The sequence below is a fragment of the Meles meles genome, chromosome 9 (genome assembly GCF_922984935.1).
Source record: "Meles meles chromosome 9, mMelMel3.1 paternal haplotype, whole genome shotgun sequence".
Classification (NCBI taxonomy): Eukaryota; Metazoa; Chordata; class Mammalia; order Carnivora; family Mustelidae; genus Meles; species Meles meles.
Window position 1 is genome coordinate 14,759,500 of NC_060074.1, and position 25,719 is coordinate 14,785,218.

General features: G+C 36.5%; 1 protein-coding gene across 12 annotated transcripts in view; it reads left to right on the top strand.

The window, feature by feature from the left end:
• CARF (calcium responsive transcription factor) overlaps nucleotides 1–25,719 on the top strand; it is a 115,933-nt gene that overhangs the window by 55,896 nt on the left and 34,318 nt on the right. For 4 of the 12 annotated variants that reach the window (XM_046018696.1, XM_046018686.1, XM_046018697.1 and 1 more), the window contains 3 exons: nucleotides 3,730–3,860; nucleotides 4,239–4,611; nucleotides 7,137–9,518. In XM_046018696.1, coding sequence (XP_045874652.1) covers nucleotides 3,730–3,860; nucleotides 4,239–4,611; nucleotides 7,137–7,255 — 623 coding nt within the window. In that variant the 3' untranslated portion in view covers nucleotides 7,256–9,518. Of the gene's footprint in view, nucleotides 1–3,729; nucleotides 3,861–4,238; nucleotides 4,612–7,136; nucleotides 10,425–20,924; nucleotides 21,064–21,217; nucleotides 22,532–25,491; nucleotides 25,586–25,719 lie in introns of those variants that run through there. The other 8 variants (XM_046018691.1, XM_046018693.1, XM_046018695.1 and 5 more) reach the window with 7 other exon arrangements.

Sequence of the window (25,719 nt, forward strand, 5' to 3'; positions counted from 1 at the left end):
GGCTGGCTTAGTTAGAAGAGCATCTGACTCTTGATGTTGGGTTTGAGTTCAAGTCCCACAGTTCAAGTCCCACAGATCTAGACTACCAAAAATAAAAAAATAAACTTAAAAAAATAAATTTCTTCATATAATCGGCTTTTGTGCTTTATGATTAAATTTTGAGGCTGATTACTAGTACAGATCACTATAAAGCTAGGCTAATTCCAGTAATAATAACCTTAAGATACCCTGATCAGGAAATTTTGTCCATTTTACATGGTTTGCTTTTTCTCATATGCTATTACTCCTATGTTATCTTACTATTCCAAGCTTCTTTTACCCTTTTTTTTCCTCTTCTGGAAATGTATTTTCTCTGCTTCTGTATGGCTAACTCCTCTCACTCTCCAATCAATCCATTAGCTTTAAGTGCTCGCTTAACTTCGCCCCCTATATAAAGTTAAACATTCAGTCTTTTGTACTTAGTTTAATATGGTATCCTTTTGTTTATACATCTGTATCTTTCATTATGGTTTGAGTTCCTCAGGAGCAAGGGTTATATTTCATTCAAGTTAACATAACTAATCGCTAGCATAATCCCTGCTACAAAGTTAAGATCTAAATAAATGCTTCAGAATAAATAATGAATTGTACTGTATACAGTACAGTTATCTCTTTCTTTTCTGGCTTTTTAATCTTTAAGAGTCACTGTGCAAAAAAAAAAAAAAAGTCACTGTGCATAAAGAATAACTTTCAAATTCTTTATCGTTATTCATTTGTTCTGCACCTATTGTACTTACTGGGATAAATGCTGGACATAAAAAAGAAAAAGTTTCTTGCTTCATTGAATTTCAAATTTAGCAAGAGAAAAAGACACTAAGCAAATATATTCTAATTACTGTTATATTGCCATAAAAGAATTGTGCAAAATTGTGTGAGAATAGTGACAGAGACATATAACTTAATCTAGGGAGTAGGGAAATAACACTTGAGAAAGTGGCTTTTAAACTGAGAACTGCAGAATGGATAGGAATTTGTCGATCAAAAGAATACTGTGTTTGAAAGCTAAGCAAAAAAGAGCTTGTCATGTTCAAGGAACTTAAGAAAGTTGGTGTGGTTTTAAGCATAGACAGTGCTTGGAGATAAAACTAGATACGCAGAATGGGCCTAGGAGGCCCTTTGAGCTGTCCAAATGAAAGGTGTGATAGTGGTTTAGTCAAATTTAGTGGCATTTATACTAGAATTGGGCAGATTTTAATTGTTTTCAAAGGTTTTGGTTATTGGTTAAATAGGTGTTGTGGGAGGGGGGGAGAATAGGAATGATCTGGGATGACTCCTGAGTTTCTTCCATGAGCAACTGATGGGTAGTGGCATTTACTGAGGTAGGCAATACTGGTTTAAGAATAGGATTTGGTCATGACAAGGGGAGAGAAAAAAAAATTCATGAAATCAGGTTTGGAAAGCTTAGGTATCATAGCCATTTCATTTTAGTGGATTGGGAAGAAGCCACATTGGGATGGTCGAAGAATGAATGAGTGATGAATGAAGAAGTAGAGACAGTGTGCTATGAAGAGAGTACAGGGGTTGAGGGAGGGTTTTTTCAGATAGAAGAGATCTGAAGAGAGAGATGAAGATGAAGGTACTGGATAGCTTTGATGATGAGAAGTTGAGAAAATTTCTGATAGTTTTTCTTTTCTCTTTAAAAGTGTTAAGAGTGAAAAAGATCTTAGGAAGTGTGACCATGATTGGACATTTGAAATCTTCTATAATATAGAATGGGAGAGGGGCACCTGGGTGGCAGATGTCATAGGGCATCTGCCTTTGGCTCAGGTCGTGATCCCAGCATCCTGGGATCGAGCCCCACATCAGGCTCCTTGCTGGCAGGGAGCCTGCTTCTCCCACTCCCCCTGCTTGTGTTCCCTCTCTTACTGTGCCTCTCTCTGTCAAATAAATAAATATAAACTTTAAAATATATAGAGAGAATGGGAGAAACCTTGTAAGGTTGTCAGGTACAGGTGAAGGTCCTGTTGAAGTTGATGATCATGAACTGATCAAGAAACAGCAAGTTTCTTTTTCAGTGGCATTCAGCTTAGCATAGATAGGCGCTGGAAGCCATTTTCATTCAGTGTTCGGATTGTACCAGGGGTTGTAACACAAGTACAAAGAAGCAAGGGAGATTAGAGGATTTTCAGGAGAGTGACTGAAGCTATGACCGTGGGATTCGACTAAGCTGGATGGGGAGAGAAGTTTATTAAGTGAAAAGTTGATGTATCTGAAGAAAACTGAGGAATCAAAGGACTGGAGGTTCACATGAGGTCGAATAATTGTAGTGAAGTACTTAAGCAAAATCCCTGGAAGAATAAGAGGTTGTGATCAAAGAATGGGATATTTGAAGTAGAGATTTTTAGATGTAGAAGAGTCGAGGGTATGGTAGTCGTAGTGGGTGACTGCAGCAGAGTGAAGTTCAAGGACAATTAGAAATGAAGAAGCCAGAAAGTGAAATAAGTCAGACAGAGAAAGACATATACCATGTGATTTCATTTATATGTAGAATCTGAAAACCAAATAAGCAAATGAAAAGCAGAAACGGACCCATAAATACAGAGAACAAACTGATGCTTGCCAGAGGCGGGGGAGTGGTGGGAGATGGGCAGAATGGGTGCAGGGGAGTGGGAGACACAGTCTCGGGTTCTGGAATGAACAAGTCACAGGGATAAAAGGGAACATAGTCAGTGGTACTGTAATGGCATTGTATGGTGGCAGAGAGTAGCTACACTTGGGATGAGCATAGCACAACATACAAACTTGTGGAGTCACTGTAGATGGAACATTGTGTATCACCTATACCTTAATTTAAAAAAAAGAACTAACGAAGCCAAGAAATGTGAAAGTACTGTTTAATCTTCTCAACAGTCCCTTGAAGAAGATTCTCTTACTATCCTGGTTTTACAGATGAAACTGAGGTTTAAAACCCGAGAGGCATGTTGAAGGGTGCAGAGAAAAGCTAGCTAGTGCTTAATTCCATCCTTGTCTCACGCCAGGACCATTTTGAAAAATTACTTAGTTTCAATATGGAAGCAGTAAACAGTTGTTGATAATTGGTTTTTTATTAACTTAAAGAGATTAATATATTTGGATTAATACATAGAATTTACATGAGAGGGATTATATTCCCTAAGGACAATTACTTTAGCAGTTGAAATAATAAGAAATCAGAGAGATTTTTACTCTTAGTCATTTATTCCAAAATGAGTTATTGAAAGAAATTTAATGCTGCTATTTTGGAGGACCCACTTCATGTCAGGCATTGTCCTAGGCATTAGGGCTACCAAAGATGAATTAAGTTTGATCTCTGTGATTGAGAGGCTCTGTAGGTTTCACACATCCAGAGAAGTTTTGAGGTAGTCTAGCATCATAGCATGGAAAATGGGCTAGATTAGAGTTACAAATACATAATCTTTCAAGGAAAAAACTACTGTTTCTAACATCACATCCTAGATATACTGAATTAAAATTAATGGAGGTTGAACCTCAGAATTTCTATTTTCAAAAAGTTCCTGAGTGATTCTGATTCTACCAGGTCTGGAAACAGTGAACAAAAGAACTTCTTAAAGTCCTTTTCAAACCTTTGAATTTATTCCATATTCTAATTGTAATAGTAAGTGTTGTAATAAAATGTAGTGTCATATAATATAGAAGCCATAAACATTATTTTGTTATGATAGATGATTTTTTTTTATATATATAACTTAGGAAATTCACCAGGGGAATCAATTAACACCAAAGTGGAAACAAATCAGACAAGGGGTTCTTTGTCTCCAGAGCCAGCCCACTTGCTTTCTTCACTTTCCTCATTTCAACCAAAAATATTTACACAACTACAGGTAGGTATCCAGTGAAATAGACAAAACTGAAGCCCTTCCCTTTCTTCCTTAATCTCTCTTCTTCTAGGGATGTTATAGAATTATTATAGAATTATAATAATGATCACAGATGTTTTTATTATTAATTTCCTGATGTTTTTGTATCTTGATATAAGATCATTTAAATAATACATTTTTTAAAAGTTGGAGTTGACTGTGCATGCAATAAAGTTTAGTTGTACTACTTTTCCTTTGATTCTTGTTTCTGTCCTCGATATTTGTTAGTAATTATACTCCTCTATTTTATTCCAATTATGTGTCAAAAGAATAATATATCCTATGAGAAAATTATACTTAGTAAATTTAAACATTTTGATGTAACTCTTTTCGGTTTAAAAGGGTTTGCAGTTGCAACCAAGATTCACTTCTCCTGATGGATCACCGGCTGTGATATCAGTAAATAACCACCCTTCCTCCAGTCCTTCAAGACTTCTGGATTCATTAGAAAGTACTGTAATGAATAATAATTCTCTGCTGCTTGGTCAAAGTCATAGTCTTCAAACAGATACATGCCTAACCCCAAACAGTAGCATTATTGCCTCTACCATGGCTAGCCTTCCAGGACCAGATCAAAATCTGGCTGCAATGGACCAGCTGGTGGAAGTTGGAGATGTTGAGGATGCAGAGAATATGGAAGGAGGTGTTCACCGGATTCTGCTGGGAAATGGGCAGACCATCCCAATACAGATTATAGATAGCCACCCAGCTATTAGTAAGTTAAAAGCAACTTGTGATTTTATTTTTAACCTTTTTGGACTATCATTACTGTTACACTACAGAAAAAAACAATCATTTCTACTCAGGGGTTTATAAAATATAAATAAAGTGAAACCACTAGAAAAAGGGGAAATTATCAAGAACATAGTAACTTCTAAGCTTTTTAATTTTTTCTTCTCCATCAAAATTATTCTCCAATTACCTCAGTTTACATAGAAAATCTGTGGGGATACGAAATCAGAGGGTCATTGTAGAATGCATGAAAAAAATGAGAAACTTTATTTTTTCAAAGATTATGTATGTATTTATTACAGAGAGAGAGGGCATAAGCAGGGGTGGGTGGAGAGAAAGGGAGAAGCAGACTCCCCACTGAGCAGAGAACCCACGGTGGGGCTTAATCCCAGGACCCTGAGATGATGACCTGAGCCGAAGGCAGCCGCTTAACTGATGGAGTCACCTAGGTGCCCCATAAAATGAGAAACTTTAAAAGGAAAACTTACAGTGTAAAGGTTACTATGGAAAAAATGTTACAAGGAGAAATGGAATGAAGTGGACAGATATAAATGTTAAAGATTTTGAGTTATAAACTTTAATGTTGAGTTCTATGGAAATTGAAAGGGAACTAGTTAAGCCTTAGGGACTTGGGTTTAATCCAAGACCTTGTTAACTTCACTTAGTAACAAACCCAGTCAACCTACTCCTACTTGACCCACGTCACTCCCTTTCACATAGATTGTTTTGGATTGCGAACTTTTGTGGAGAAAGATTTGCAGTTTGCTTTGAAAAACAAAAATCTTCATAGAAATCCTTAGAACATACAAAGTATTTACCCTCAATTCTGTCTTCATTCTTCTGGGTAAGGAAAAGTGTAAGTTAGTTCCTTCCAGAAAAGAATCATTTTCTTAAAAGTAATAATTCCAAAAAGTTTAAAAGATTTTAAATTTTAAATTTAAAAAATTTTTTGGAATTGTTACTTTTTTATTTTAAATTTTTTGGAATTGTTATTTTTAAGAAAATTTATCTGGAAAGTGTGGTTCAGTAGTTGTCACTACTGAATAAGTTTAGTAGAAGTTTAGTAGAAAAGGAAAGGAATATAGGTAAATTAATCCTCAGAACTTCATGTAATAGTTGTTGGTGTCCCCATTCTACAGATAGGTTAATCAAGACTCAGAGAGTTTAAGCAATTACCTAAAAGTGATAGAGCAGGGATTTTAACCCAGATCTGTCTGCCTTCAAAGTTTCTTTCCATTCTAACATGCTTCCTCCCTCTATGTTGTACCAAGGTATTTCTGGGAGCTCTAATCAGTTTGCTTTAAAGGAGACCCTTTTTGGATCTGAACTTGCATGATTTATCAAGTTAGATCATGATCTGAAGGACTTCTTCACCTGAATATGAATCCGGAGGCCCATTCAAATTCATCTTCTACTGAATGGTGTGGGCTAAACTCTAACACATCCATATGTGACAAACATTAGGGGTGTTCAACACACTTGCCTGAGCAAATATTGGTCCCCTTAATCTTGGTTCCCTTTAGCAACTGAAAAACTGATATCCCTGACAAAGAGACATCTCACCTGCCAGTTCAAGATAGTGTCGCTGGTATGCTGCATTCAGATTAATCTGATCATAAGTACTTTAAAATCAGAATGGTAAGTGCATTGTGCAGTGTTTCAGATAAGCAAACATACAGCTTGTGCAGCTAAGTCAGAACTATCCATTAAGAGGTGTCATATTTTTTTCTAAAGTACTCATGTAGTTGAGTTTCTTTAGGGAGGGAGGATTTGCCTTGATATATGGCCACATATGGAAGCCATAGTAGAGTGGTAACAAATTTGTTAATTTGTAATACATATACCTACTCTTTGCACAACATTATTTTCCAATAATAGGAGGCTTCCTGACTTTTGTTTACTCATAGTTTTAAAGGCAGTTAACTTTAAATATGAGATAGTCCTCATACTTTCATGAAATTATGGACTGCTTTTTTATCAAAGCATCTGTAGAGGAGAGGAACTCTGGTTTTCTTAGTCTCTTCTTGTTTTCATTACCAGAAGCATACTGAAGAAACTTTTTTTAAACTTCTCAACATTTAATTTTTTATTTTTATTTTTCTTTACTTTTTTTTTTTTAATTTTTATTTATTTACTTGACAGACAGAGATCACAGGCAGGCAGAGAGGCAGGCAGAGAGAGAGAGGAGGAAGCAGGCTGTCCGCAGAGCAGAGAGCCCGACGCGGGGCTCGATCCCAGAACCCCGGGACCATGACCTGAGCCGAAGGCAGAGGCTTTAACCCAAGTTTAGTTGACATAAAATAGTACATTAGTTTGAGGTATACACATCCTGAAAGAATTTATTATGAATGACTATTAAGATGTCAGAAGTACTGCGTTCTCAAATACACTGTTTTTAAAAAAACGACTGTTTTTTGCTTTGCTTCTAAATTCATATAATTATAAAGATTCCAGTGTTATAAGTTTACATTAACCTTTAGGGTTTTTCTTTTATGTTTGGTTTTAAAGTTGAAGAAAATCCAGAAGGTACCATTTCTCTGAGCCAAGTTAAGCAAGAACCCAAAGAACCAGCATTGTCTATGGAAGCAAAAAAAAATTTGGACTGTAAGAAATTATCTACCACATAAATTATTGAAGCTTTTCAGAATTTATAACTTGGGTAACTTCTGATGTCATAAAAAAGAAGGTGAATATTGTCAAAGTGCAGTATTGTGATAGATGGACTGAAGACTTGTTCAATGAGCAACTTTGATTTAAAACTGATATGTTTGTTGCCAAGTCCATATTTTTGGAAGCTATTTTACTGCTGTCATTTTGTATAATTCTTATGCTTTTTGATTATCTAATGAGGCCAGTATTTCAAAAGATCATCTGAATTTATTCATGACAATATAGTCTGAACACAAATAGTTACATAACTCATCTCTTGAAAATACCCGATTTGGGTTCTGAAAAGACAAAAACAACAAAAAATAGTGTGTGTTTGAGAGAGAGAGAGAGAGAGTGTGTGTGTGTGTGACTGTGTGACTGTGTGTTGACTTTTTATTTAAAAGTGATAAAAACTTACTGCCTCTTTAAAGTTGTGAAGAAATTCTTTACATTATAGCAGACAGGTGAGAGATTATTTGCAGTCTCTCAAATTAGGGAAGATAAAACAGTAGTAGATTTGAATCATAATATGAAGCCCAGCATTCTCATCTGTGGAAACAGTAGTTGCATTTTGGCTTCTTGCATTATAATTTTTTATACTTCAAACTACCAACCAATAGCATACTAATGGTCATCTAATAGAAATTTGAAGTGTCTTGGTAAGTACTCATAATTTTAACTTGAATTAATCAGATAAAACAGAAATAAATGTATATTGCATGGATTTATATAGTATTGTAGGTAAAGCACTACTTATGGATAGGAAAATATAGAAATTGAGAGAATTCAGAAAGAGTAACAGACTTCCCCTAGTGTTTACAGATGATTTGGAGCACTTTTTGATATCAGCAGGGGATTTTTTTTTTTTTTTCCTATTTTGTACTGAAGATTTAGCTCTGGTTGGAAAAGAATTTGAGTTGTATTTATTTTTCTATGCCAGAGTTTTTACTGAATTGGTGGTATTAGAATTTATGTTATTTCAAGGTAAGTATTTGTAGTTAAAAAATTAGTTCATATTTAAAACTTTAAAACAACTGATGTGTATGTATATTTACTTGTTGAGTAAGTATATTTACTCGAAATACTGAATAAGTACTAATCACTATATTCATTGTAAGCTTCTGTTTTCTGGAAGGTTGGCAAACTAGAAATGTCAATTATAAACTGTCAAGAAATTAACGTAAAGGCTTTTTTTACCCCAGGGACTATATGTGGGTATATTTAAGCTTTTATTTTAAAATAATAAGGATTTCAAATGGGTATGGATTTTAATATTCAAAGGATATGAAATATAATATGAAATTTAACCTTAATATTTTACATGAATATTTTTAGCTTTTCTAAATCCAGTCTCCCATTCTTAATTCATTTTAGTTGTTGCAGGTACATTTGTTTCTAAGTTTAAAGCATTGTTATATTAGAAGTGAGTGGAACTTTAATAAAACATCTTGCTCTTTAGATTTATAGCCTATTTAATACAAAATGTATGATTTATGCCCCTATTTAATACAAAGTTAATATTTAATTACATACATGATTTTAGTTAGAATAGCTAACTGTTCTAAGAACTGAAAATATTTGATGTCAGCATTTTAGAGGCAGGCTGCCAAATCTGATTATGTTACTCTAAGTGAAACACAGCCCTTAATTACCTCAAAACCAGATTTCTCTTAGTCTGTGTGTACTTAAAGGGTATAAGTCTAAATTTATATTTAGTATTACATTGTAGATAATATTCTTTTCATTTGTTATTTCCAGTTTATGGAAACTGTTTTCAAGATTTTAAGTAATCTTCACTTTTTTTGATGTTGAGTTGTTAAGGAGAAATGCTTGTTAAGATACAAACTCTAGTGAGTTACCTATGAGAATGAGAGATGTTAGAGGATTCAGACTTTGGCACTTAACAAAACACAGTTTTAACAAAACAGTTAAAAAATATTTCTCTCACTTCATTCTATGTGAATGTCTCTCTGGTACTCGTTTTTGTTTTTGTTTTTATGAGGACAGAAAGTTACAGTGCATCCTCCTTACAAACAAAAAGCAAAATTAAAAAAGAGCATGAAGGAAGGTTTCAGTCCCTAATTGTATACTCTTTTGGTTTTTAGGTAGAAACTGGAACTATCAATATTTTCATGTAAGTATTTCAATGAGTAGCTCTTTAAAAATAGTTTCTAAATTTTTAGAAAATTCATGTGTCCTCTAAATGCATGTTCAGTCACAATATATCAGTATTGTATTTTAAAGGTGCTTAGCATCGCTTTTTTAAAAGTATGTTTATATGTTTTAAATATTCAATTATTTTTTAAATGCACAGGGTATTAAATACGAGTGCATAAAACTTTCAGTATCTATATTTCGCATTCTCCTAACAGCTCTACAGCAAACTTTGACATCTGCTCTTTTGTGTGATGTATTGCAAGGTGTAATATATGTAGTAGTGAATTGGACATTCAAAATAAACAGAAGTTCATAATTACAGCTGAGCTTTTTTCATCATTGTAGTTGCCATGTTCCAAAGCCTCCCAGTGAACTTTATATATACTACAGTGAGTTATAGATAAACACTGCCATGGTGGGCTTTTTCTTTCAATATTAATTTCTCCATAAGCAGTTAACATGCTTAAAAGAAAAAGCTTTTATACTAAGTACCTTGTCTTATCCAAGGTAAATGTTTTCTAAAAGTCACAAAAATGATGGAAAATAGATTTTGGAAGCTGGTCCTTCATTGCAGTTTCTGATTTTGAGGCCCACCAGCTTGTGTTTCATTTTTACATCCTGTCAAAATACAGACTTAAACATGTGAGTATGTGAAAGATGTCATTTAATTTGTACCAGATTTTTAAAAAAGTTTTAAAATGTGTGTGTATATACATATATATATATATTGTAACAATGTATAGTGTCCTTGTTATAATGTAATTTTTTTCATTAAAAAAGCCTGTGTTATTTTTTTTCTTAAACTTGTTGGTAGTTTTCTTTTTATACTTTTTCTGGGGATAGTGGTAGTTTTGTTCCTCTTAAAGATGTTAAATAAACACTTTAATTACCTGCGAACTTTGGCTAGAAATTTATGTTCAATTTGGAACTTGAAAGTTTTTCAGCATAACTACCAGTAACTCCTGTTATCATTCCATTTAGGGACATATATGCATTTAGTACTCTCAGCTCAGCCAGTCATCAACATTTTAATATAATGCATGTAATAAGGTATTAGTAATTCTTTTTCTCACACCTTGGCATTGTGACATCTTTAAGTACAGCTTTATATTTCTTGGTTAAAAAGGAGGGATCATCAGTGTTTTCCGTTCTGGCTTTTCTTTTCTTTTCCTTTTTTTTCTTTTTCTCCCCCCCCTCCCCCCGGCTTTATTCCACCTGCCTATTTTGTAGTACTGTAGAAAATCTTACTGTCTCCAGAAGGGGTACTGTATTAACTATTCCCTATCAGCTGATTTAGCTTCAGACATCTTAAATGGTGTATTGCTTTGGTATCTAAATGTCTGTAATTCTACTTAATTAACTTAGTTGTAATGGCAAAGCCTTAGTGTACTTTTGCCACATACACATTAACTATGAAAACTATTGTTAAATAATGCAAATACTTGTTGCTGACTGAAGTCTTAAAACTTTAGGAATAAAATCAGAATCTTAAAAAAACTCACTAGTGGATTCTAAATTTGATTCATGAGAAAAATAAATAAGTTGTATGGTTAATATTGAAAACCTTTGAAAATGTGATATGGGTATAATTGTGCAGGGGAAATGTTCAAGGGTAAAACTTGCAATCAGTAAGTAAGTTCTAGAATTCTAAGGTACAGCATAGTAATTATAATCAATAATACCGCATTATAATATTCAAAGTTGCTCAGAGACTACATGTAAAAGGAAAGAATGGGGGGTAATAAAAGGGAAAGAATAATTGTGTGACATGATAGTGGTTATTAGCTAACTCTGTGGTGATAATATATTGCAAAATATAAATTACCAAATCAACATATTGTATACCTTAAACTTAATGTGTTAATCATATCTCAATTAGAAAAAAAAAAAGAATTCTAAAACCAGAGGACAGAGTAGGAGTCCAATATTAGAGTTTTTAAAAATATTTTTATTGAGGTATAATTGACATAAAATAAATTGTACATATTTAAAGTGCACAGTTTAATAAGTTTTGATATATATATACATCTGTGAAACTATCACCACAGTCAAGATAATGAACATATCCATCACCTCTAAAGCTCCTAGTGCTTTATAATCCATTCCTTTATAATCCATTCCCTCTTTATAATCCATTCCCTCGTCTGTTTCCCATTCCTACCTCACCATCCCCAAACAAATACTGATTTGCTTTCTGTCATGAGAGATCAGTTTGCTTTGGCTACAGTTTTATAAAAATTATCTGGTACAGGGGCGCCTGGGTGGCTCAGTGGATGAAGCCGCTGCCTTCGGCTCAGGTCATGATCTCGGGGTCCTGAGATCGAGCCCCGCATCGGGCTCTCAGCTTAGCGGGGAGCCTGCTTCCTCCTCTGTCTCTGCCTGCTTCTCTGCCTACTTGTGATCTTTGTCTGTCAAATAAATTAAAAAAAAATTATCTGGTACAAACATTTTTTATGACTCTTGTCACTCAGCATAGTTATTTTCAGATTAATCTATGTCAGAATATATGAATCGCCCATTCCTTTTTACTGCTGAGTAGTATTCCATTGTATGGATATACCATAATTTGTCTAGCCATTCACCTGTTGATGAATAGCTGGGTTGTTTACATTTCTTGGCTATTACAAATAAAGCTGCTATGAACATTTGTATGAAAGTCTTTTTATGAATATATGCTATCATTTCTCTTAAGTAAATAGTAGTGGAATACCTGGGTTATGTGGTAGGTATATATTTAACATTTTAGGAAACTCAAGTGATTTTTCTGAAGTGGTTATACCACCTTACATTCCTGTCAGCTGTATATGAGAGTTCTAGCCAACACTTGGTAGGGGCTGGCTTTTATATTATAGGCATTATAATAGGTATATAGTAGTATCTCATTGTCATTTTAATTTCCATTTCTCTGGTGACCAATGCCATTGAACATCTTTTCATGTGTTACATGCCATCTGTATATCTTCTTTAGTGGAGTGTCCTGTTTGGTCCTTACTTCATTTTTTTTTTTTTAACAACTTATAATCCCCAGAGGTTGGGCTTTTTTTTTTTTTTTAAAGATTTTATTTATTTATTTGACAGACAGAGATCACAAGTAGACAGAGAGGCAGGCAGAGAGGGAAGAAGGGAAGCACTCTCCCTGCTGAGCAGAGAGTCCCACCGAGGCGCCCTCTTCACCTCATTTTTAAATGGAATTGTTGTTTGCTTATTATAGAGGTTTAGAAAGTATATTCTAGATACAAGTCCTTTTTTTTTAAGATTTTATTCATTTATTTGATAGACAATAGCAGGGGGAGTGGCAGGCAGAGGAAGAGGGAGAAGCAGGCTCCCCACTGAGTAGGGAGCTGGATGTGGGGCTCCATCCCAGGACCCTGGGATCATGATAGCTGTGCCACCCAGACACCCCATAAAGAGCAGTTCTTAATTATGATTAAGTCCAGTGTATCTTTTTTTTCCTTTGTGGATCATGCTTTTGTGTAAGAGATCTTTACCTAACCCAAGATTAGATTTTTCTCCAGGTTTTCTTCTCAGAAATTTTATAACTTTGAGTTTACATTTAGGTGCATCATCTATTTTGAGTTAATTTTTATATACATAGTACACGACCCTTTTTGCATACGAATACCCTATTGTTTCAGTACCATTTTATGAAAAGACTGTATTTCTCTATTGAATTAAATTTATACCCTTGATGAAAAAAACTCATTGATCACGTATATTTGGGTGACTTTCTGGACTCTGTTCTTTTTCATTGATACATTGTCTATCTCAGTGATCTCAAGCAGGGCAATTTTGCCTCTAGGGAACATTACACAAAGTCTGGAGACAGTTTCATTAGTGATGGCTAGGGAGATACTACTGGTTTCTGATACCTTGTACAATGTATAGAACAGTCCCTACAATAAAGAATTGTCTGGTCCAAAATGTCTGTAGTACCAAGGTTGGAAAAGTTGGGTCCATATTGATGCCAGTAGCACATTGTCTTGATTACTGTAGCTTTAAGATAAGTCTTAAAGTCAGGTAATGCAGCCTTGGTTTTTTAAAATTTTTTATTTAAAAAACTTTTTTTAAAGATTTTACTTGTCAGAGAGAGAGGGAGAGAGAGCATAGGCAGGGAGAGTGGCAGGCAGAGAGAGAGGGAGAAGCAGGCTCCCCACTGAGTAAGGACCCCAATGCAGGGCTTAATTCCAGGACCCTGGGATCATGACCTGAGCTGAAGGCAGACACTCAACCTACCTACTAAGCCACCCAGGCTTCCTGGTAATACAGTCTTTGAACCTTACTCTTCCTTTCAAATTTCTTTTGGTTCTTCTAAGTTCTTTGTTTTTCCATGTGAATTTTAGAATCTCCTTCTCGATTTCTTTTTTTTTAAATGCCTAATGGGATTTTGACTGGGGTAATATAGAATATAGAGATCAATTTGGGGATAATTGAAATCTTAATATTGATACTTAATTTTTTCCTTGGCAATATCTTAGAGTTTTCAGTGTATAGGTTTACATGCCATTTGTCAGATTTATCACTAAGAACTTCTAAATGACATTTTTAAAATTTCAATTTCTTATTTTTGCATAATATGAAACACAATTGATATGTTATATGGATCTTTTATTTTGCAACCTTTTTTTTTTTTAAGATTTTATTTATTTATTTGACAGAGATCACAAGTAGGCAGAGAGGCAGGCAGAGAGAGGAGGAAGCAGGCTCCCTGCCAAGCAGAGAGCCTGATGCAGGTCTCAATCCCAGGACCCCGGGACCATGACCCGAGTCAAAGGCAGAGGCTTTAAACCACTGAGCCACCCAGGCGCCCCAGTTTTGCAACCTTCTTAAACTCACTTATTCTCATAGATTTTTCGTATACTCTATTAGATTTTTTTACGTAGACAATTACGCTGTTTTACATCTTCCTTTCCAATCTGGATGCTTTGTATTTCTTTTTCAAAGCTGTTACACTGACTAGAACCTAAAGTACAGCTTTGATTAGAACTAGTTAGAGTAAATTAAAAAAAATAAAGAACTAGTTAGAGTAGACCTTGCCTTGTTTCTGATCTTAGGGGGAAAGCATTTAGTCTTTCACTATTATGAGGTTAATCATAATTTTAGAATATGTCTTATCAAATTGAACGAGAGTCATCCTGTTTTAGCATGCTGAGAATTTTTGTTAGGAATGGATATTTGATTTTGTCAGATGCTTTTTCTGCGTATGTTGAGATGATCATTTGGTTTTTCCTTTTTTTAGTCTCACAGTATGATAAAAGACTTTGACTGAATTTCAAAGGGTAAAGCAGCCCTGTATCCTTGCATTCCTGGAATAAATCATACTTGTTCATCAAGACACATTATCCTGGGGCGCCTGGGTGGCTCAGTGGGTTGAGCCGCTGCCTTTGGCTCGGGTCATGATCTCAGGGTCCTGGGATCGAGTCCCGCATTGGGCTCTCTGCTCAGCAGGGAGCCTGCTTCCCCCTCTCTCTCTGCCTGCCTCTCTATCTACTTGTGATCTCTCTCTGTCAAATAAATAAATACAATCTTTAAAAAAAAAAAAAAGACACATTATCCTGTTTTATATATTGGATTTCAGTTGCATTTAATGTCACTATTGATATGGTTGTTTTGAGTCTTCCCTTCCATCTTGTTATTTGTTCCATCTATACTTTGCTCCCTTTTCTTTTTCTGCCTTTTGATGCAATTGCCCTTTTTAATGATTCAGCTTTACCTCCTTTATTGACTTATTAGCTGTAACTCTTATTATTTTAATGATTGCTTTAACGTTTATACTGTACTATACCAGTCTACCTTCAAATACTATTCCATCATTTCACATATAAGAATTTTACAATAATATACTTAAGTTTTTCCACTTCTTTGTGCTATTGGGGCCACATATTTTATTTCTATGTATCTTATAACTTCACAGTGCATTGTTACTGTTTATACTTTAAATAATCGGGTATCTTGTATATATTATTTGTATATATTTTCCTGCTTTTTTGCTTTCCTGGTAACTTTTGATTGGATGTCAGACATAACTTCTGCCTTGTTGGGTGTTGGATATTTTTGTATTCCTATTCCTATTCTTGAATTTTGTTCTAGGACACAGTTAACTTTCTTGGAAACAGTTTGTGCCTTTAATGTCTTGCTTTCAAGCTTTGTAGTGTTAATATTGTCTCATTATTGAAGCAAATCCCTTCTGAGTACTCTACACTACTTTTGAATTAATGTGGTTTTCTACTCTGGCTGGTGGGAAGGCACTCTTCAGGACCCTACGAGCCTCGGAGCGTTATTCTCCTTCTAGTCTCAAGTAATTTCCTTATACTCATGCACTGATCATTAAATACTCTGTTGAATGTTAGAGAGTGCTCTTCTGCAGAGCTCTGGAGTTTTCCGTGTAGCTATCTTCTCCAGTACTTTATCCTACAACTCTAGTTGCTTGGGCCTTCCTTGATTCCAAGTTTCATGTCCTCCCTCTGAGAGGCACTGCCCAGTTTTCCACTCTGTGTGCCATAGCCTGGAAACTCTTCAGACAGCAGTCTGGGATGGCATAAGCCTCATCTCATTTGTTTTCCATCTCTCAGGGATCACTGTCCTCTCTTGCATAATGTCCAGTGTTTTGAGAATCATTGTTTCATATATTTTATCAAGTTTTATAGTTGTTTCAGGCAGAAGGGTGAATCTGATCACTTGTACTCCATCTTGACTAGATATGGAAGTTCTCCAGACAGTGTTGATACCATGTCCCATTTGGGTTTCTGCAAGCAGTTGAGTTGGAAGACGACATAGAGGTTGTAAGGGAAGCATAAGGATAGATCATGAGATGGAGTAAGGTACCACAAGTCTGGGTGAGACATATAGGTATCATGGTGGGATTTAGGGTACAGGATTGGTCCAAAGTAATTCTCCAGAACAGCCTGATTGTATAGGGACCACCTTCGATGGTATAGTTTCCAGTCCCCACTGCCATGGTTCCACCAATCATAATGACTCAGCCTTCTGTGTACCTGACCGAGTTAGACCATGCAGGATATCAAAATGCATGATGTAAAAGTTTGCCTTAAAGGAGCTTGTTGTCTATTACAGGCAATATATAACCTTAAACAAAATAGAAAATGGTAAATTTGAGAACAGGAATATGGATAAAATCATGTAAGAATTAAGAAGAATGGGCGCCTGGGTGGCTCAGTGGGTTAAGCCTCTGCCTTCCACTCAGGTCATGGTCTCAGGGTCCTAGGATCCAGCCCACGTCAGGCTCTCTGCTCAGCGGGGAGCCTGCTTCTCCCTCTCTCTCTCTGCCTACTGCTCTGCCTGTTTGTGATATCTCTCTCTCTCTGTCAAATAAATAAAATCTTTAAATTAAAAAAGAATTAAAAGATGACATTACTTACAAGGAAGAGAACTGACAGTAAGCACCAGGCATTGTATTTGGTGCTTTGTATTGTTTGGTTAAAGCACTTGGCATTTTGCCTGGCAAAAAGTAAGTCATTCCTTATTTTTATAGTTAGGATCGGTGATTAAGAGCATGTGCTCTGAAGTTGGACAGTTAGATTTGAATACCACTTCCTCTTAATTAGCTGTGTAACTTGGTCAAATTACTTAAACTTTCAGTTCTTCGTATTTTTCTTTCTTCTGAAGGAATAGTAGTAGCTACCTAACTATTACGAGGATTTAATTAACTTTTGTTGAAATCTTGGAATCTGTAACATACCAGTCAATATATGTTCATTTTTATAATTCATATTAATAATAAAATTTTAAGTCCTGAAAGGTAAGCGTGATCCTTATTTATTTTTTTAAAGTAAGCTCTACATCCAGTGTGGAGCCCAACATGGGGCTTAAATTCCTGACCCTGAGATCAAGACCTGAGCTGAAATCAAGAGTTGGACGCTCAGCCAGCTGACCCACCCAGGCACCCCATCTGTATTCTCAAGATGATGTATCTGTTAGAGAGCGTCTTTGGCTGCTTGCAACAGAGATACGATTATGGTGGCTTAACAAAATAAAGAGGTCTAACTTTTTTTATGAAACCAAATCTGAAGGCAGTCTCACCAGGGCTGGTATGGTGGTTCCCTGTGCCCACCAAGAACCGAGCCTCCCTTAATCTTTTCATATAACCATGTCTAACATATGGCTATCATCTATGTACTTGTTGCTTTTTTGTCCATGATGGTTGCTCCACTTAGCAGCACTGATGATAGTTCAGACTGTAAGAATCGAATAGGCAAAAGGCCTGTGCTGGGAGAATGAGCCAAAGGTCTTTTTTAGGAGACCCATCAGCAACTTCCACTTTTATCGGACTGGTTAGAAGAGTTAGATAACCACCCCACTTATAAGGGCTGCTAGGAAATGTAGTTCTTTCGAAATCTGGATACCACCCCAAGAAAAATTGCATTTTAGTAAGACAGAATTCATTGACTAACATTTAGGCCACTAATGATGTCTCTCACAAATGGGAGAACTGAAATTCAGAAATTCAATTGTTTGAGGTTGTTAAACAACTACAAAGTGATAAAGTTAATATTGGTAGCAAGGTCTATCCAGTACCATTCCACATTCCTTTTGCCACATGGTCCAGCAAACAAGTGATCTTTTCATTATAGGATCTGTAAGTTGGATCTTTCATGACATGGACGTGAAATTAAAATGCAGATGAATAGAATTCAAGGAGCAAGTAGAAGGAATTATATGGCTCTTTTGGGGATGCAAATACAACGTTCATTTTGATGAGAGTTTTAGGAGTCAGTGAAGGAAAGAAGTTGGGGAAAAGACTGGAAAGGTGAGAGAAAGCTTAAATGGTAGAAATTCCAGAAGGCCAGACAAAGAATTTTATATTTTGCTTAGTATGTGTTACATTTAAAGTCTTACTGAAATGATCCATTAAAGGGGCCCATTGAATCAAAAACCTTTTCTAGGGGCGCCTCGGTGGCTTGGTCGGTTGGGCATCTGCCTTTGGCTCAGGTTGTGATCCCTGGTCCTGGGTTTGAGCCCCACAGCCCTGTATCTGCTCTGCTCAGCCAGGAGCCTGCTTCTCCCCCTCCCTCTGCCTGCCACTCTCCCTGCTTATCTACACCCTCTCTCTCTTTCTCTCTGTCAAATAAATAAAATTTTAAAAATAAGAGCACTTTTTAAAAATTTGGATGAAACTTAAAATTTCACAGGTTTCTGAAGGTAGGTATAATGGACAAATGGAAGTGCCAGAGTAATTTTTTGATTACCATAATAAAGTTGTATAACAAATTTCTGGCCTTGACTGTTGTATCTATAACTGCTTTATAGAAACTGTTGGGTTTTTACATTTATGTTCTACAAAGACACTCAAAAATCTTAAAAATGGACATTCATTCATTCTGCAAAGCAGACATATTTCCTGCCCTTTTGGAGTTGACATTCCAGTAAAGGGAGAAAGATAATAAATAATAAACAGTAATAAGTATATATAAACACAAGCACATTGTATATGTTTATATGTAAGTATATGTCCTTAAATCTATTATTGTATGTATACTATATGCTTATACATTAGGTTGACAAGTGATATAGAGCATAAAAATGGAGTAGAGAAAAACATACAGAGTTAGTATGGTAAGAGTTGCAATTTTTAAGTAGGGCAGCCAGAACGGGCCTTATTGAGAAGGTACATGCAAGCAAATTCTTAAAAGACAATTAAAAGCCAGAACGGGCCTTATTGAGAAGGTACATGCAAGCAAATTCTTAAAAGACATGCAGATCCCATGCAGAGCAGTGCAAATAAGAGGGAACTGCAGGATCAGGCAGTATTCACCGTGCCTGAAGGTCAGCAACAAGGCTAATGTGTTTGGAGTGGAGTGAGCAAGTAAGAGAGTACTGGGAAATTAGGTCAGAGTGATAATGCGGAGTCCGATCATATAGGGTCTTATAATCCATCATAAAGATTTTGGCTTTTACTCTGAGCAGAAATGGAAAGCTGTTGCCAAATTTTGAGCAGAATGACAACATAATATGACACCCTTTAAGAGCATAATTTTGGGGATGCCTGGGTGGCTCAGTTGGTTGAGCATCCACTCTTTGATTTTGGCTCAGGTTGTGATCTCAGAGTCATGAGATCAAGCCCTGCATGGACCTCCATACTCAGAGTGTAGTCTGCTCAAGATTTGCATTCTCCTTCTACCTCTGTTCCTCCCCGCACTCTTTCTCTCTCTCTCTCTCTCTCTCACAAATAAATAAATAATTTGGCCATTATATTAAGAACAAACTTTATAGTTTGTCTCTCCCTACTCGATTAAAACTGCAGGGGCAAGGATCTTTTTCTTTTTTTGGTTCGTTGATAAATGACAGTGGCAGATGCTTAGAAAATATATTTGAATGAACATCCAGCTTTTAGAGTGTCCTTATAAAAAAATAAATGGGGAACAACCTAAAGAGAGTAGGGAAAGTTGTTGAGGAAGCTCCTGAAGAAATATTTTTGAGTAGGAGAAAGGGGATCTAGTCCCTAAGAAAAGGGCTTAACTTTAGATAGTCCCATAGATACCTTATCTATGGATAGAGGACAAAGCAGACTGTATAGGTAGAGATGCTGGTAGGTGACTACGAGGGAGAGTCTGGAAATTCTCTTGATTGCTTCAATTTTCTGTGAAATAAGAAGCAAAGCCCTTAGGTAGCTGTGAAGATGGGTGTGTGGGGGAAGCATGTTGAGGAGAAAAGCTAGTATGAGAGTAATGAGGCAAGGGAAGTATAATATTAATGGGTCTACTTGACTAAGGGTTCATTTAAGGTTCACGTTCATAAATTGAAAATCAGATTAGTCAGCATGTTTGTGTGTTTGTCCAATCATGACCAGCAGTGGCTGAGTATTGAGAACCAGACACTGTGCTACCTGCTGGCTGTATGAAAGGTTAGCAAGACCTAATCATAGCCCTATAAGGACGCACAGTGTAGTGGCAGGCAGGTTGTTTTGTTTTGTTTTTAAGATTTATTTATTTTAGAGAGCACAGGCGCAGGAGGAGAGGGAGAGGGAGAGATTCTCAAGCCGACTCCCTGCTGAGCTGAGAACCCTACCTAGGGCTGGATCTCACTACCCAGAGATCATGACCTGAGCCGAAATCAAGAGCCAGCCGCTTAACCAGTTGAGCCACCTAGGCACCCCGTGGCAGACAGTTTTTTCATCAACTAGTCATAAAATGGTGTGATAAGTACTTTCAATTCAAACAAAGGAAAAAGCAAAAGTAAATCAAAGAAGTTCCAGCCTATTGGACAATTCAGGTTATGGAGGGAATAACAGATTAGTCTAAGAAGGCGAAAGATCATGAAAGAATCAATTCTAAACTCCCACTGTCCAATAAAAAAGGTATTATGTATAAACTTTGTGTCATTCCAATCAGATCCTCTACCTTGCAACTCATCTTAAAATAGATCCCAGGACTCAAATATTGCACCTCTAACATCCCCTGTGAGATACTAGGACTATCCAGATAGTATTCTCCCTTACTGCAATAAGCAAAAACCTCAGTTTTGCTTTATCAACAGGTTATTTTGGAGGTATTTTAAAGGAGCCAGCATTTGACGGTCTTGGAGGTCTAATCAAAACTGGTCACCTTGGAAACAGCATGCTTTTCTGAGGCGTTTTGAGCCTCCTGCACAGGGGCTCTTCCATGGCAGTGGTGAGGTAAGTTCATATGGGTTTGAGCTCTGATTTCTAATTTTTTTAATCAAATACTCCAGATGCTAAGTTTAGTTTGTTTTGTTTAGTTTGAGAGTGGTATCTTGGAATAAACTCTTTAAAAATCCATTGATTGATCAGAAAAACTTTTATCTGGTAGAAATCTGCGTTATTACTGTCAACACTACTGTTTGTCCTTGTCATTTCTTCGTTGTGGATCTGTGAGAGGAAGTTCATACGGACGAAGATGGGTGCACACTTGTGGGTTCAGAAGGTTTCTCTTCAGACTGCCATCCTTTGGAAAAATTGTCTCAAGTCATTTATGAAAGTTTTATGAGAATTTTGCCCACTCTTTTTTTGTTTTGTCCATGAAAGCCTGATTCTCTTTAGGAAGGGGTCCCCAAGATTCAAGGCTCACATTTGGCTAAGTGTTGTCAGACTCATGGGTTTACCTTTAGTCTGGTTCTGTAGCCATTCTGGACTGGACTCCTGCATCTTAAATGTATTTATGCTAGAATCAAAATGTGTCTTGTTTGCTTTCTAAATGATAAAAAGAATTATTTGGAATTATAATTGGTTTATAATTACATATACATATATATATAATTACATACAGTTATATAATTATAATTGATTATAATCAGGGGAACTTTTGATATAAATAAAACTGTTCATTTGGGGAGGTATTTGAAGCAAAAAGAAAGCAATATCCCATACACACAGTTGTCTACATTTTAAGGCAAGAGGAAAATTCCAAAATATATTGAAGGGATTATGAAATTGCCTCCTTAAAAGATTCTTTGGCAAAGGCAAGAGAAATTTTTGAAAAATTTAAAACTGTCTTTTCTAAATCCTTTCAAATCACAGTTTGAACATGATGTCCTTTATTCTTCTATTCCACATCCTTGTCCCATGTTCCTCCATTTCCCTCTGTTCTGTCTCTCCTTGTGACCTTTTTTCCTTCCCTTCAAAATGCCCCAAAAAGAGATAGTTTTACTGCTCTAAAAGAGAAAGATGACTTTAGTATAAGAAATACCCCTGTCATTTTTATACTTAAGGTATTAACAATTATTGGCATTTTTATCATATAAAATCAAATTATCAAGGGGCCTAAATTACAGTTTAAACCAGTTGTAATGGCTGATTCTCCTCCCTCATCCTCTTTTGTGTGCATGTATGTCAAAATAGGTTTTCCTGCATCTAAACTTTCCCTTCGCTTTAATTAAGCAGAGATAATTAGTCTTTTACAATGATAATTTTGTATTTGACTAAAGCTGACCACTCTCGTTTTTTATTTCTCTTCCTCTTCTTTTCCCTCCCTAGGGAAACATTAAAGATTAATTGATGAAAACAATTATTCTCTCATTATGTGTTCAGTCCAGGAATGTCTAGTAAAGAATTTCTAAAATAGAAAAATCGTTAAACTGTGTTGTGCTTCTTTTTCTTCAAAATTGCTTTTCAGAGATATTTCTGATTAAAACTACAGGAAAAGAGACGCTTGGGTGGCTCTGTCACTTGAGCATCGACTCTTAATTTTGGCTCAGGTCATGATCTTAGGGTCATGAGATAGAACCCTACACTGGGCTCCATGTTCAGCACAGAGTCTGCTTGTCTCCCTCTCTTTACTCCTCCCCATGCTCGCTCATCCTCTCTCTGTGTGTGTGTCTCTTGCTCAGATAAATAAATGAAGTCCTTAAAAACTGCAAGAAAAGAAGGAAAAAACCTTGATTCCAAGATGAAGGGCTTTGAGGCAGGATTTAAAAGAGTCTTTATAATTTCATTTATGAATACAAAGTTTATATGTTATGCAGAAAATGTTCATAAGATATTCCTGATAGAGGAATCATTGGACAAATTAGAATGAGTTAATCCTACTGGTTTAAAGGATTAAAAAACAATTATCTTCCTGACTTTAAAAAGTCACATTAATGAAAAAGAAAAGTCACATTAATGCCAACAGGATATGCTAGCTTATATAAGAAGATGGAACATCTCATAATTTAAACTTTATATATTTCTTGCATTGGATTTATGGACAAATTATCATTTCTACAAATTATTTATGCTTACAAAAATTTAGAATTGTGACTAACTAGATAAAATTGTAATGATAGGTATCTTCTAAAAGTTTATAATCTTATTTCTATAATATCAAAATTCTTTTTTTTTAAGATTTTATTTATTTGACAGACAGAGATCACAAGTAGGCAGAGAGGCAGACAGAGAGAGAGGAGGAAGCAGGCTCCCTGCGGAGCAGAGAGCCCGATGTGGGGCTCGAACCCAGGACCCTGGGATCATGACCTGAGCCGAAGGCAGAGGCTTTAACCCACTGAGCCACCCAGGCGCCCCTATAATATCAAAATTCTTAAAGACTTTATATTTGGGGCACCTGGGTGACTCAGTCAGTTAAGCGTTTGCCTTTGGCTTGGGTCATGATCCCAGGGTCCTGGAATTGAGTCCTGACTTGGGCCTCCCTGCTCGGGAGAGTCTGCTTCTCCATCTGCCTCTGCCCCCTCCCTTGCTTGTGCTCTCTTTCTCTCTCAAATAAACAAATAAAATCTTAAAAAAAACACTTCATATTTAACTAAAATGGTAATTTCTAGTTCCTTAGCTAACTTAAAGACCTTAAACAAAGGTTATACTGAGTTAATTGATACATAATCTTTGAATACTTGAACAAACTCTAAAGAAAAAAAATGAGTGACGTTGGTCACTGAACAGTTTTATGTTACTGCTAGTCTTATATGTTCAAAAATAGATACATATAGCTTGGGACTTCTGGCTGGCTTAGTTGGTAGAGCATTTGACTCTTGATCTCAGGTTTGCAAGTTTAAGCCCCACATTGGGCCTGGAGCTTACTTAAAAAAATAAAAATAGATACAGATATACAGGATGTGAAAATAATTTTGGAATTTATTTATTTATTTTAAGTAAGCTCCACACCCAGTGTGGAGCCCAGCTCGGGGCTTGAACTCATGACTCTGAGATCAAGACCTGAGCTGAGATCAAGAATCAGCCTGGTGGTGGGTATTAAGGAGGACACATATTGCATGGAGCACTGGGTGTGGTGCATAAACAATGAATCTTGGAACACTGAAAAAAAAAATGACGAAAAAAAAAAAAGAATCAGGAAAAAAAAAACCAGACACTTAACCAACTAAGCCACCCAGGCATCCCTGGATTTTGTTATATACATAATCTCCTTAAAATTTATAAAGACAATATGACAAACATGCTCATTAGAAAAAGAACTAAACAATTCTTACTTTCTGTCTTCTAGTTTTGTCTAGGAAGGAATAAAAGTTGGTCATCTAGGTTAAATGGAGCAAGTAAGACTATATTCTGTATAATTACAGAGAGATAGGACTCTGTATGCAAGACCATGTGTTTGGTTTGTTTCTCAAAGAAATTGTTGCACTTAGTATGATACTTTGACAGAAGGCTGAAGTGGCCTTCTAAAAGCAGAGCCTCAGTGTTAACTCAGAGGCAGCATTCTGAAAGGATTGGTGCCATCCTTGAAGATGTAATATATGCCTTATTCCAGAGAACTCTTATTCTTCCTGTCAGGAAGAATACATGGGTCCAGTCACCGAGTAGCCCCGATGACATTCCCAGGGACACACTGAGAGATTTTATTCTTCCCATCCCTTATAAGGATGGAGGTCCTGGTCCCCAAAGGGAGCATACCCTTGCCAGGGGGAGCACAAAGTTTTTGTTCAACTCTGAGATAAGGCTGCTGTTAGTGCACTTTGACATCCCTGTGTCTGGGCACCAACAGGTAAGAAGAGGCATCAGCATTGTGGCAGGGGTGATCAACCCGGTTCAGCAGGAGGACATAGGCAGGGGGACTGCAGGTGGAACCCAGATGACTCATTTGGACACCTTTTTGTATTTCCGTGCCCCACTGTAACTGTGAGGGATGCATGCAGTGGTGTCGGCATAAGAACAACAGCTCAGTCCCCTCAGGGGACTGCTAAGATTCCTGATTTGAGTCATACTGATGTGGGAAACAAAGGCAAAAGAAAAATTAAATATCCTTACTACTTACAGCCCATTGACAAATCCTTGAAACAGGCCAAGTGACATTCTTCTAGGAATTCAGATGCCTCCATGTTAATATTTTGCTATGGGGAAAAGACAATGTTAGCCTGACCCCCAGGTCTAGTTTAACATGCAAAAATTCCTTTGGAAACTTCCTTTATCTCTACACCCCAAGATACATGTTGGCAGTCAGATATACCTCTGAAGGGTCTCACGACTAAGGTTTTTATCAGACAGTAATAGATGACCTTTTCCTAGCAGTAGCCCCCTCAATGTCCTGGAAACCTTGTTTCCAATATTTCTTAGAGTCTTACACTATCCCTAACGCCCTCCCAACTTGAAAGTATATAATCCCACTCCTCATGACCCCAGTGCGGCTTTTTCTGTGCACAGGTCCTGTCCCTATGCTTTCATAAAACCACCTTTTTCACCAAAGATGTCTCAAGAATTCTTTCTTGGCCCATGGTCCTGAACCCTAACATCTTTCCTACATCAGTCCCACCAGTAAGCCCCCAAGACCTGGTGAGGTAATAGCGTTCCTTCTGAGTTTCCCCTCGGGAGGATGGACCCAGAAGAACCACGGAACGCTGGCCCTCTGACCTGTGGGGAGAGAGAAGTCTG